Below are 14609 nucleotides of genomic sequence, written 5' to 3' on the forward strand. Positions count from 1 at the left end.
CAGTGACCCAAAACTTCACAGTTACATTTTGGGCAAGGGTGGCTACATTTCGTGTAAGTTAGTTATATTCTATTTTCAGTTCGGTACCCTGACTAGGTAGAACTGTTTCATATTCTAATGCAATGATTCCACTTATAAATTGGATGATTTTGGTATTCCGTGTGTTTGCCAGAAGACCTTTACAGAACATTTTTTGTACTCTTGTTGATGGTTTGACTCGGTGTTTGAGGCTCCGAATGCTGAATAGTAAGGCATTTGGGGAATTTGGGTGTCAACACTCTGCATGATTGAGGCAACACTGTTCAATAACTTTTGCATGAAAGGATTAAACAGAGGGTACTCTTTAGTCTCTTTATCAGTGATCTTCGTAGACTTCACCTAAATGAGTTGAAAACTTTAAACCTTTGGTCTGGTTCATCTCATTTGTGAAAACCCATTGCAATGTGCTGACTTGCACCCTTCTTCCACACGAGTTAGTTCAACAATCACAGACTCTGATAATGCACCTATGTTAAATATACAATTGAGCCACTGACTATGTTTTTGCGTCCATATATCCAAACTAACTATATCACGTGCAGTAAATTACAGGGGTTGGCACCAGGAGTCGTTTTTGTTTTGGATATCTTCTTGGTATATCTTAGTCTCTGTTTAATATGGACCTGTACTGTGTATAGTAGAGATATTGCCTACTGTCAAGCTGTGTGCATGGTTCTGAATCTTTTGCTTACTAAGGTTAAAGTTAAAACCTTATCACTGCTGACCTGCGAATTTATTTGCTAGGAATCTGAAGTTCTTTATGTGTCCTGATATTAGCACAAGGTTGAGTACAATTGTATCAAGGGAAGATGAATGCAGAATTATTGATACGAAATGTCGTGGCATTAGAGAATCACTTTACGTGTTCAACTTTGATTAGTATTCTACTAATTGAAAGATTAAAAATCAGGTTCCTAAGGTGTATAAGGTATAAGAGGAATTAGTTCTTTCCTATGCATTAATTAAGTATCGATCAGATAATATCTCAGCAAAACCTGAGAATTGCAGTGAATGCGATTTCCATCATTCCACTAATGCAGAAAAGATGTGTGCAAGGGATTTATTTTAAGCTTCAACTTTCAAATAATTTTTTAAACACAAAATGGTTCGAACGTCTTGTCATATTTGGTTATTTGCAGGCTTGTTGGTAATCATCCACAAAAGTTATGGCGCCCCGTTTAGCAAATTTAGTTCACCCTCTAAACAGGATACTTGGCATGACCGATTTGAAGTCCGGTACGCATTTTGTTTTATCCTCTTGATATATTTTGTACCTATATGATAGTATTTTTCTAATTTTTTTGGGTCTCATAACTTCCAATAAGATATATGCATGGCTTCTTTTTGTGATTCTCATATGTTATGGAAAGCTTCTTTTTTGCACAAGAAGATAATTTCTCCATCCCTCTAGCCTGTGGCTACCCAGCATTCTGGATTGACTGTTTTACAAAAATATTTTTTAATTCAAATTTGAATGTATCATGTTTTGGATTTTATATATTTATAATTATTTTTGTAAAAAATGCATCCAGAATGCTGGATAGATTTTGCTATATCTCCCCCTCTTCTTAGATTTCTTTCTAAATATGACAGATTTTTGAACCTTGTTGGTCATATTAAACACAAAAGGTAATGATTATGTAGGTCGATAGGAGGCTGCAAACGTAATGAACTTGTGCCAGATACATGTTTTGGCGATTTGTGTGAGTTTAGGGAGGGAGCTTGTTTAGTGTGATATTTGTGCCAGGACTATGCATGCAAATTTAGTTGTAATGATTACGAAGAGTAAGACTCATTGGATATCTGCTATAGCAACAAATATCTTTAAATGCCAATGAGGTTTAAAATTTTCTAAAGGACACAATTAATGCCAAGTGGGCTAATCATACTCATGAGAGATGGGTTTATGTAAACCACTACTCATGAAAACGGATGAATGAATTTGATTCAAAAACTATTCAGTTAAATCCTGATAAAATAACATGATTTCGTAAAATTATTATCTGGAATAAGCTTGCTCATCACACCATTGTATTCTTTTTAATACAGTCTTTTGGCTTGTACAAACTACAAACTCAAAAATTAGAGGACAATGAAATCACTGTAGATTAGAAGGCAAAAGCACAAAACAACATTCAAATCTCACAAGAAAATTACAAATATGATTGCTTCCTTGAAAGATGAGAGTTAACCACTTAAAAATTCAGGTATCCAAATTGGTAGTTTATGTGGAAACCGCTACATTAGATGAGTTGTAAGGCTTGTTATGAAATTTTGTGCCAATCTTGTTAGCCAACTCATCCTACTTTTTTGCGCCATGTCACTCATTTAGACTTATTTAGGGCTGTTTTTTTTCATGAATTTTTAGACACAATGCATTCCGTTTGAAACACAAATGCACCTCATTTTGAGCAAGGTCAATTTTCTTGAAGTCTAGACAAATCAACTCACACTCATTTGAGGTTATTTAGAGATGCAAGTAGTTGTTGAGAATCTTGGAAGATAAAATTATTCAAAGATATGACTAGCTAAATAAACAATGGAAAATTGAAGAAAACATTGTTGCATTGCAAAGTTTTTTTATAGCCCATTTAGGGATATACCTACTGGAAACAACTAGGGATTACTTCTGTATCCATGGGACGCAAGCCATATGTGCCATGGCTATTATGCTCAACATGTTCAATCTGAAACAAAAATAAATATTGGCGTAATTATAGATGGCAGTTACCTTCCAACAGCAGATTTTAGATTACAGTTTGACTGGAAAGAGCATATGTGCACAGTTAAACATTTGTGTTCTACTATGTCAGAACATGCATTGTGTCATTCAAAAGTATCTCGTGTGGATTTGTGGGTGCAGACATCCTTTTGCCTTGTTAAATGTTATGGATTTGTACAGCATTACTTGCAAATTACACACGATATCGATTTTGATCTCAGGGTATCAAGTTACTTTATGGGTCCCAATTATAATGGTGGAAACTGTGTTTGACAAGAGACTAAATGGCCTTTATAAATGACATGGTGGTGGGGAATGGGATTTAAAAAGGATGATGGAAATCAGAACTAAGTGTATATACTATAATTAAATATCTTCCTCCCAATCATTTTTTATCAGATTCCTAAAGCTCAATCAGATTTATATAGTGTTGTTTTGTGGGCTTCACTAAGCATAATGTACTATACTTATTACATTAGACATTAGAACTTCATTTTGCATATGGAAGAGCATAATATTGAGATTTCTGTGCCAGCCACATTTGCCCAACTCTATGTCGCTCTTCTAAACCTATTAAGGGGTGTTCCTTCTCATGAATATTTTGCATCCGGTGCCTTATATCTGAAGCATAAATGCATGTCATATTGGTTGATAATTAATCATTTTCAGTAAGGTCAATGTTCTTGATAAAATACCAGACAAGTCATCTCACACACTCATTTGAGACTATTTGGAGATGCAAGTAGTTGTTGAGAATCATGGAAGATAAAATTCCTTGAAGACATGACTAGATAAGGATATTGAAAAAATGATGCTAAAAATACCACTACTCTTTTGACTTTTGGACCATTAGGGTCTTGCCATAAGTGTAATTCTGTTGCTGGGTGAAGAAAAGCATTCATAAGGAGTCAAAAGCTGCGTATTTTTGCATATTCAGATTCCTCTGAGAAAGCTATGCAATTTAGAAAAAAAACAGCATCTCATATGGAATCAGTATGAGGAAGTTATGACTTTGTGAAGTTGCCTTTAATCTGTGACAGTTGCTGCCAATATTCATGAGACATTTTTTTTAACCCACAAAAATAAATTGTGGGTTTTGTCAGCGTATTATACAAGTGATGAAAACATTATATGTGGCAAAATAGACATCATACACCCTGCCAAAACATCACAATAGCTGTATGGAACTGTTGATGAGTCTTTTGTACACGACCAAACACAGAATAAAATACCAAGGTATCTTATCCTCTCTTGATCAAAGTTTCCCGACTGCTGAAGATCTTGCCGAAGGATCAGTCAGAGTAACTCCAAGGTTCTTGTATTTAGGTTTTCTACGTGTGGATAAGCTTCTCGTGGTATGATGTGATTTTGCTGGAATCACAAGGGGACTTATGTTTGACTGCCTGAACGTCTGATTTGCTTTGGATATTGTTGGAACGTGAGATTTTAATGGTTCTGGATTTTGAAAAAAAAAGGAAAAAGTAGAAGGGTTGAAACGGGATCTATTTCTAATACTAAGAATGTAAGAGTAATGAATGACCTTTGATGAAATTCTAACTAAGTCTTGTTTTTACATCCTAGGATCACCTCCACAAGGTTAGTGCGATTTTCTGAGGAAAGCTTTATGATGTTTAGATCACCGCTACAAGCATGGACATCGTCAGGTTGATGCATATCAATGAAGAAGTGATAATTGAAGTTAAGCTTAAGCTGAATGATTCCAGTTGACTACACAAGGCAAGTTTGCAATCAACAAACCACTAGTAGTATGGATATACGAATTTCACCGTTGGTCGTACAAATTTCTTCCATTCACCTAATAACATAAAATCAAATTTGAGAAGTATAGAGACCATGCAAATTGTTGAATCGACCCATGGAATTCACCATTTCTTCAATGAAGTTTACAAGTCTTTTGCAACAATACCTTGGCAACAATCTTTGCCTTCTCTCTCTACTCTACTCTAACTATTTCCTACTCTTTAACTATTCACTATTAGCTATTCTAACCTCTATGAACTAACTATTAACTATTAGCTAGCTATCCTCTATGAACTAACTATTAACCTTTACAAATGATGAGCCAAGGCTTTATATAGGGAGCCTTTTACAAACAGACGACTCTGATTGATTTAGAATCAATGGCTAGGATTACAAGATAAAAACCCTGATTAGGGTTTGTTACAACAAACTTCCTCTAGCCAATGAGAAAATTACATTCCAAGGGTGAGGACCAATAAGAAGCCGGAGTAGGTACATCGAAGTTTGTGCCGCCTTTAGTAAATTAGGTGCATTGAATCTGGTCATGCTGAGGTGGACCAATCCAATTGGAGGAGTGATGACTGGGATGCCACCTTGTCTGACACTTGTAACTTGGTTGATGTTCAATTTCATGATGCTGAGAGGCTAACTTTAATTAACTCTTCTGAAACTATCTGCTTCTTCAACGAACCTTTGCTTTGACCTCCTTTGTCTCTAATGTGCTAGATGGATGGCGTACCTTTCCTTGAAATGCTGGCATCGCCTTTCTTTGTCATCTTGTGGTTCTTTAGTGTGGCGAAGTGGAGGTTCTGGAGGTAGCTGGCAATTCCTTGAACACCTTGAGTCTTCCCTTTTGCATGTGGAACGTCCTTGACGACGATGGACTGGAATTGGTCGTCCTTGATGATTCTGGTTTGGAAGTGGTCGTCCTTGATGATTCTGGTTTGGAAGTGGTCGTCCTTGATGATGATGGACTGGAAGAGGTCGTCCTTGCCCTAGCCTGGTTTTCTCCATCTGCAAAATAAACCAAAAGGTGATTAAGTACATATGACATGTTCATTTCAACAAAGCATTTTCCACCTTAAATCATCAACAAGACTTCAAATAAAGTTTGCTCAAAATCCTTCCCAGGGACAGGCCCTATAAGAATTTCGCCCTGTACCCTTTGGAAGGGTCAGGAGCGAAATTTGCTATTTTGCCCAATTTAGACCTCTTTTCAACATTATATCACAACTAGCTCTTCGCCTGGCCCAAACAAGGTGAAAATAGGAGTTTCAAAAGATTTCGCCCTAGACCCTCTGGAAGGGTCAGGAGTGAATTTTGCATTCCAGGACAAATTCCATCATGTCTCTACTCCAAAATGCCTTCCAAGGCAAGCATACACTATCCTTCTCCTCACCAAAAGCTAGGAATCCACAACTTGACCTTCATCATGGGCAAACTAGGTGATTTTGGGAATTTTGCTCTGGACCCTTTGGAAGAGTCAGGAGCGAAATTCAAGTTTTAGGTCTCAATTCTTCATTTCCTTCACTTCAATTCATCTTGCAGGGCAAAGTAACATCATTTCAACCTCAACCACGCCTTAGGACTCAAAGTCCTAACTTGACACAAGGAGGAAATAGGTAGTTTGAAGAGTTTTGCTCTGGACCCTTTGGAAGGGTCAGGAGCGAAATTCACCTTTTAGCTTGTTTATCCTGACTCAAGTCCATTCCTTTCACAATGTTTCCTCTAGACTCCCTCTTTGAATCCATTTCTCAACTTGGCAACATTCGCTTGATCCTCAAAAGGCCTTGAAAAGGAAAATTCGCTCAAAAACCTTGCCAGGGACAGGACCTATCCAAAATTTCGCTTTGGACCCTTTGGAAGGGTCAGGAGCGAAATTCTTGATTTAGCTCAAAATCCACACTTTTGGTGATCAAAAATACTTCATAGGCAATCGAAAGAGCTTATCTCACCTAGGTCTAGGCCCGACTTCACTCAAATTTTGGAGGAAAAGATGGTTTTTAGGGTTTTTGCTCTGGACCCTTTGGAAGGGTCAGGAGCGAAAATCTTGTTTTAGGCTTCTTCCTCAATCCTTTCAACTTGAATCAACTTCAAAAGGCAAGAAAACACTTCTTCACACTCATCCAAGCTACAAAAACTCAAAGTTTGACTTGACCTGCAGGGAAAATAGGTGATTTTAGAAATTTCACTCTGGACCCTTTGGAAGGATCAGGAGCGAATATTTTGGTTTTGCTCAATTCCTTCAAATTCATGGATCACTAGCAACTTGAAGTCACTCCTAAGGACCCCTCCCATCTCAATTCACTTTAGTCTGCAATTGCCTTGGCATAAAATTGGGGAAAAAGGTGGTTTTAGTGAAATTTCGCCCTGGACCCTTTGGAAGGGTCAGGAGCGAATTTCCATTTCTAGGACAAAATCTCTACCTTTCATCGCTTTCAAACATTCCTAAAGGCAACAACATGTCCATTCTTCCTTTCAACATGCCTTGGATATCAAAATTTGGTCAAACAAAGAAGGAAATGAGTTCTAGGTAGATTTTTGCTCTGGACCCTTTGGAAGGGTCAGAAGCGAAAATCATGTTCTAGGCTTGATTGTTCATTTTTCCAACTTCAATCTTCTCTGGGAGGCAAACATAGATCATTCTCCACCTAAGGAACAAGGTTTGAAGCCCAAACAAGGGAGCAAATGAGGTTTATAATGAATTTCGCTCTGGACCCTTTGGAAGGGTCAGGAAAGGGAAGGGTCATGAGCGAAATTCATACTTTGGGCAAAATCTTCATCTTTCAAAGCGTCCAACTCCTTCTCAAGGCAAGAACATACCGATTCACCCTCCAACATGCCAACGCCTAGCCAAAACAAGGAAGAAAATAGAGCTATAAGGATTTTCGCTCTGGACCCTTTGGAAGGGTCAGGAGCGTAAATCATGTTTTGAGCTTGATTCTTGATTTTTCCAACTCCAATCCTCTTTGGGAGGCAAACATAGATCATTCTTCTTGCATCTCCACCAAGATCCTGACTTTGGCTAAGAAAAAAATGAGTGTTTTCGAGAATTCCGCTCTAGACCCTTTGGAAGGGTCAGGAGCGAAATTCACCTTTTAGGTTAGAATCCTTCATCTTTTCCACCTTTACTCTCTCCCTAAGGCTAGAACATTCAAAAACACCTCCAAACATGCCTTAGAAACTAGGAAATTGGTTTGGACAAAGAAGAAATTGAAGTGCATAAGGATTTTCGCTCTGGACCCTTTGGAAGGGTCAGGAGCGAAATCCTCACTCTTGGCTAGTTTCTCACTTTCTTTCATCTCATTCCCTTTCAAACTTGATCAAATCAACTTCCTCCTTTCGCAATCAAGACAATCCACCATCCAACTGGGTCTAGGCAAGGTCAAACTAGGTTTTTAAGGCCAAGAGAAGGCTAAATGGAGGATTTCGCTTTGGACACTTTGGAAGAGTCAGGAGCGAAATTTCTACTTTAGGCTAATTTCCATCATTTTGTAGTCTTAAACTTCCTCTCCAAGGCAAACATGCATCCAAGCCTCCTCAACTATGCCTCAAAAATCCGAAACTTGGCCATATGAAAGAGCAAAATAGAGGAAAAGGTGAATTTTGCTCTGGACCCTTTGGAAGGGTTAGGAGCGAAATTCATGCTTTAGACAAAATCCACACTTTCAAACACCTCAAATCACTTCCTAAGGCAAGAATATGTCAATTTGTCCTTACCATGCCCAAGGAATCAAGGTTTCCAGTGCAAGGAAGGAAAAAAAAGGTGTCTAGGGAGAATTTCGCTTTGGACCCTTTGGAAGGGTCAGGAGCGAAATTCACATTTAGGCTCAAATCTTGACTTCATTCCTCACATTTGAAATTCACATTTAGGCTCAAATCTTGACTTCATTCCTCACATTTCTCCATCCAAACAAGTGTTTTGCCCTCAATAATGCCTGGGAATGAGTTAGTTCTAAGTTTGGGTCAAACTAGAATGTCTTATGGAGAATTGCGTTCTGGACCCTTTGGAAGGGTCTGGAGCGAAAATCGCTTTGGACCCTTTGGAAGGGTCAGGAGCGAAATTTGACATTTTGGTCTCTCCGTCAGGATCCATGTATGGAATATAACATTTAAGTATAAGTGTCAAATTTCAGGATCAGGAAGACATTCTAGACTTAGTCAAATTTCAGGGTATTTGAAGATCAGGATGACATTCCAGACTTCATCACTCGCCAATTTGACCTAACTCAGACCTTCAAGGATGATATTCACTCACCAAGCAAGACACAATTAGCAACAAGAGCAAAACCAGGCCCTAAGGAAGACTCTCAAAGAAACCTTAATTCTGGGGCCCTGTGGACTCACCCTAGCTCATGCAGAACCTGCCATCCTAGCGATCCCTCTGGCAACCCTCAAAATGCAAAGGTTAACAGACAAAACCCTAAAAAACCTAGAAAAACAAACCCCAGAAAGCAAAAAGTAGGGGTCCCCATTTATAATGGGGCGATGTGTGAATACGTCACATCAGGAACACAAAATGCCACGTTTTAATTTAAAAAGAGCCCAAAAAGAGTAATTTTTGGGGTTCCTAAGTGTGTGATGCTTTGGTTTCTTCTCCTTTGGTCTTTCATTTGGCTGGAGGAAGGTTTTAATAGGGAAACATTTCTGGAAGTGGGTGGACTTTCTTTTTATTGATGTAGTTAGTCTATAATAGGATTGTTGCATGTGTATGTAATAGTTTTTCTTAAAGTAGAGAGTAGCTGCAGGCACAACTGAAGTTCTAAATTTGTGTGAGGGCTCCATTGATGCCAAGAGGGTGTGTTATCTACATTTGTTCACCCTTATGGTAAGTTTTTTCTCATTTTTTACAGAGAATGTGGGAGTTTGACATTTATGGAGTTAGTGGTTCTAGTCCATTTGCGATCATTGGAGTTTGGGGTTGTATTTTTTTCTTTCATCCATATTCATGCTTTACAATATGTTATCATTGGTGGAATTCTCTTGCATTCACCCTATTATGTTTTGTACTATACTTGTAGGTGTGCATTTCCCACCTTGTCTTATAGTTGCAATGGTTTTTGAAGGGGTTGTAGGTATCTAGTGAATGCATTTGGGGCACATGATTTCTAGTTGGCTTGCAATTAAACGGTCGTCACTAAAAAAATGTTGTTTAATCTTTTCATCTTCAAGTACTAGTCAATTTGTGTGGAAGTTGTGATTTCTTGTTGCAAGGGATTTTCAAAGTTGTATGTAGAAATACTAGAGGAAGGGCATCATAAATAATATTCATGAAGTAGTTGCGAGTGTGCATTTGCCATTGTTTTGTAAAGCCATGAGGGTTTTTTGAAGAGGTCATAGGTATTTGTTGAATGCATTTAGGGTACACAATTTCTAGTTGGTTTGCAAGTGTGGAAGGGCATTTCTAGTCATAAGATATTTTTGGGGCACGACTCTACAATTCAAGATTTGCCTTTGTTAATAAGAAATTGCGACATTTGTGTTGGAGGGTGTAATATACACCCCTAATTTTTTTTTGAAAATAATAATGCTGGAAATGAGATACATATCAACTTCCCTTCCACTTTATGATTACCCAGATGTTGGAGTGGCAAGGTGAGAGCATACGGTGTTCAGGGTTACAATTAATTGAAATGCAGCTATTGAAAGGAAAGCACTAGATGACAAGCCAACCAAAACCGCATATACAGTGGGGTGCACATGCAAACATTGAAAGACATAAACATCGACTTGTCAGTGCGAAAGCTTATACAATACTAAAAATGAAAGCAATATTCTTCCCCTTATCTAGTGGTGAATGAGTACCAAACAGTAACAACTCTTCCACTTATTCAGTGGTGAGTGATTATGATGATACCACTTATTCAGTGGGGTAAGTATTAGCAATAAACTAAGATCAATCCCATTGGCAGTACAGCCAACCTGTGTTACAATGTTAGCTCACATATAACCATGCCAAAAATAAGTATGTTTGCTATTACAAAATGCTAATGAAGTAACAATATTGTTGGAGTAAATAGGTCAATTGCCTAGTAATTAATTAATCATCAATTAGTTACTTAGGTCCCTTATTACTTTATTTACTTAAGCTTAAACTTAGAAGTGCTTTTCTATTATTAGATTGAGCTATAATTAGGTCATGTTGTCTCGTAGCATAGGATGAGGACACTTGTCATGATCTAACGTAATCCTCACCTAGGGTTTTATCTTTTTCTTTTATAAGCATTCATTTGTACATTGTAATCCATTTGAATCCATTCAATTTAGGTTAACCTCAATATCAGATTCTCTTGTGGATCAATCTTTCTCACAAGGTTGCATAACACAATCATGCCTTTTTCTCTTCAGATGTGATAAGCTTTTTGGCTGTAGGTGATTTTTGAGAGCTGTGGGGTTCACTATCAACTCCCTCATGGTATTAGAGCACTAGAGCTGTGATTTCCTGTCCAAATTTTGAGAAATCCAATCTTGAGGGAAAAATCAGCTCATCTTGGAGCAAAATAGGCATTATCATTGAATCGAGAATGGTCAAAGACCCTAAGGTTTGTTGTCGGGTAATTAAGCATTAAGGTAAATTGTGTTAGCGTCGGTAGTTAACCCGTCGGTTGTCGGCAGTTGGCACTGGGTAACTGACCAGACTCCTTTATATTGTATCTGTTTCCAGTCTTTGGACATGCTATTGTAGTCGAACATATTGCTATCATTGTATGTACTGGCTTATTATGAATCAATAGAACACTTGTGAGTTCCATATATTTTGTGTACTTCTGTCATTTATGCAATGTCTTAACCTGACACCCCAAGGGGGAAACATTTGGTGCTGTTGCCTAAGTAAAAACCTGGACAGAGAACCCGAAGAATTGTTCGAGGGGGAAAAGACACTCACGAAGGATTTCTCCTGCATCCTACAGGCGGCAATTGAAACGCACGTAAGGAGGGAAGCCACAGCCGAAGATGTCCCAGAAGATGCTGTGTGGAATTCGCTCGGAGTAAGCCCCGCTGTGAATCGATTGATGAGCAAACTGCCTAACCTTTTGGCATAAGGATTTTTGGCTCTCCAGAACCGAAGGGAAGACATCTACCGAGAGAACCGACGACAGCAAATTCTACTGGAATTTAGGGAGCGCCAAGAAGATGAGCGCAATACATGAACTCTGATGGCCAGGGAGAATAAATAAGAACGCCCTTATTGTAATAAGTATGTCAGTGACATACATTATGTACAAGGGATGAAGTAATAAATTTTTTTTTGTGTGTTTTGTGTACATGGTGTGTCCTTGCTGTGTACGGAAGTGATTTATGCCCAATATACTAAATAAGGACAAAAATAAAAATATACAAAGTGATGAATGGGAAGTGGCACAAAGAGCGTTGAATCTTAGACAACAGATAGAACAAAGGCGTAGGCTAAGGCAGCTTGCCGACGGACGACCGGCCGAGGGGTTGCTCGAAGGGAACCCAGGAGGTGTCACGGAGGTTGCGGAGGTAGAGATAGATGGAGAGAATTACACTCTCTACACTTGTAAAGCGGAAAAATCGTGGTCGAACCCTAATTGGTCTCCCCTCTTCCAACTCCGAGGAGAGAGAAGGGAGGTTCGCTAGGATTCGATGGGTTTTTCACTTGGGAGATAGACTTTACATTCAAAAGAGGGGTTGAAACTCATAAGATCCAATCCCACACAATGTAGGATTGGATGCTAAATGAATTTCAAGGGTTTGGAAAGCAAAGCTACCCTCTTTTGTAAAGAATGTTGATTAGGAAATTAAGCTAGGAATGCATAGAAAGTCATAAAGATTCGCTTATAAACTGAGTTCGGGCTATAGGATGAAGCTGCGGACCTGGAATTAGCAGTAGAATGTTGATACGGCGCTGTCCTGCAAATTTGAGAAAAAGTTGTCGGGACGATGGCGCCCGGCGCCACGGTCCTCCGAAAAATCCGCGAAACGAAGTGGGATCGGTTCGTCTCTGCACAAGGATTCCAAATCTTCAATCTCAGCCGCGTACCTGCAACCTACACACAGAAAAGCGGAGACGATGGGGGGTTAGGGATTAGGGGTTTGCCTTTAGGTCAAACCCCGGTTTTGGAATTAACCAAGAAATGAGCAAGTGCTGTAAATGTAAATGACTGTAATGACAAACAAGTACTAATACCTTGTTCTAAGGATGTTGGTATCCTTATGTGCGAAGGTTTAGATGTTGTATGTTGTAGTATGTTGTAGCATGAAGTAAGTGATCTCCTCTTCAATGGTTGAATCCTTGACTTGAATGCAACACTTAGCCTTGAATGGAGACTTGAAATGATCAATTGCTTGAATGCTTGAATGTTTGAGTATAGTTTCCACGCTTTTTCCGTCATGTGTGTTATATATCCAAATGAGAGAGAAAAATGTAGTTTATATACTTGTCAATTAGGGTTGATAGACTGATTTTCCTGACCTTAGGCCGACCAGGGAAGTATATTTCCAAATTGCAAACAAAAAGACCCGATATCACTTAGGAGACCGGGCCCAAAATAGGACCTAGGGACCAGGGCGCTGGTCCCACCTCCAGGACAGCGGGGTGCAAAGGAGGTTCAGGCCAGGGTGCTTGAAAAATGCAGTTTTTGGTGTCGTGAGCGAGTTTTGGGGTCTCCATTCAGGTTGCGTGTTGCGTCGCCATCGTGAAGACCGAAATGCAGTCGAAATTGCAAGTGTCGCAATTTTAGGACGCTACATTTAGCCCCCACTTTAGCGGGAGTATGTGAGCTCATACTTCCGGTAAAGTACAAGGAAACAACATTGAAAGACTTTCACCACGTCAAGGAGGCAAGATACACCAAGCCTCCAGTGGACTAAGGATCTTACGACTTCGATTGACAAAGTAAAAGGGAAGATCACGAGGGAGAACCATGACTGTCAGTAGTAAGGTCCCTCACTATGAGTCATGCAAAAGAAATACTAAAAATTTTCGAGGCAAAGCTAAGTTCGCCAAGAAATTTTCAAGTATCGTGAAAGGATAGATAGGGTGTATGCCCCCCTACGTTAAAGCGATCGCACACGCCTCAACGGGGGTGATTGTTTTAACGTAGTGATACACATAAGAAATGAGAAGGGAAAGGAGCACGTTATCGCAAAGATTTAGCCTCCAAGTGTGAGATAAACCCAAGGATAATAAACACAAACACAAAGCACGAGGTGACTTCGCTTTCCTCGGGGTCAGTATGCTGTATGATAAGTCATGTATATATATCATATGTATGTATGCATAATTGTTCTTCATTCCCCAATCAAGGAAGGTCACCTAGAAGAAGGGAACACATGTGTCTTTTGAGTCAACATGAGAGAGACCAAAGAGATCTCAATGCTTTGCATCGTCCTGAAGTAGACAACACTAAGGACGACAAATAGAAGAATGAGAATAACATAAAGAAGAAGTAACAAAAGAGAGAGGAGGAGAGAATCTGCTATGCTAATGTAACTAGTCTAGCATGTCATCTACCCCCTGATCTTGCTGATCAATGTTTCGGGAAGGCAGGGAACACGCTAGAGGAGGAACATCCAACACAGCAGATGGAGCTATCACAAGATCCAAACAAGGGCTATGTTCATGTTCCAAGCCACATTGTTCTTGTCTAGGAGCTAGGATAAGTGCTTTAGAAAATTCATTAGATAAATGGTTATCAACATCAACAAGTTCATATTCACTGTCAGAAGCAAGAGGAGTAGCATTTTCATCATGAATAACATTTTCATCTATATCATCATCAAGATTTATAAAAATAGGATCTTTAACTCGCACAGGATCAAGACCATCATGCATCTTATGTTTAGGAGATTTAGGCTCAATGTCCGGCTGGGGAGAAAATGGAATAATGCTTGTTGAAGGTGTTTTTGGAGATTGTAAATTTTGAGAAGCGGCTGCTTGAGCCCTAAGACGACGCTTTCGTCGGCGTTCACTTGCGGAACGATTACGTCTAGTCTTAGTAGGAAGTGGAGAAGATAGAGGAGGAGGAATGTTCTCATCCTTATCACTGGGGTGTTTAGGTTGTGGTCTCTTAGGCTGGATAATAGGAGAAGAATAAGGTCTCTTCTCTCTATAAAAGGCAGG

At 39.2% G+C, this 14609-nt stretch overlaps 1 protein-coding gene across 1 annotated transcript in view; it reads left to right on the forward strand.

Annotated features, from left to right (window-relative positions):
* Window positions 1-14609, forward strand: part of LOC131041173 (single-stranded DNA-binding protein, mitochondrial) — a 74927-nt gene continuing 60318 nt past the window's right edge. The window contains exons 1-2 of the mRNA XM_057974166.2: window positions 1-53; window positions 1179-1275. Of these exons, the coding sequence (XP_057830149.1) occupies window positions 1206-1275 (70 nt within the window). The 5' untranslated portion in view covers window positions 1-53; window positions 1179-1205. The remainder of the gene's footprint in view (window positions 54-1178; window positions 1276-14609) is intronic.

This window comes from Cryptomeria japonica, chromosome 3, assembly GCF_030272615.1.
Source record: "Cryptomeria japonica chromosome 3, Sugi_1.0, whole genome shotgun sequence".
NCBI lineage: Eukaryota > Viridiplantae > Streptophyta > Pinopsida > Cupressales > Cupressaceae > Cryptomeria > Cryptomeria japonica.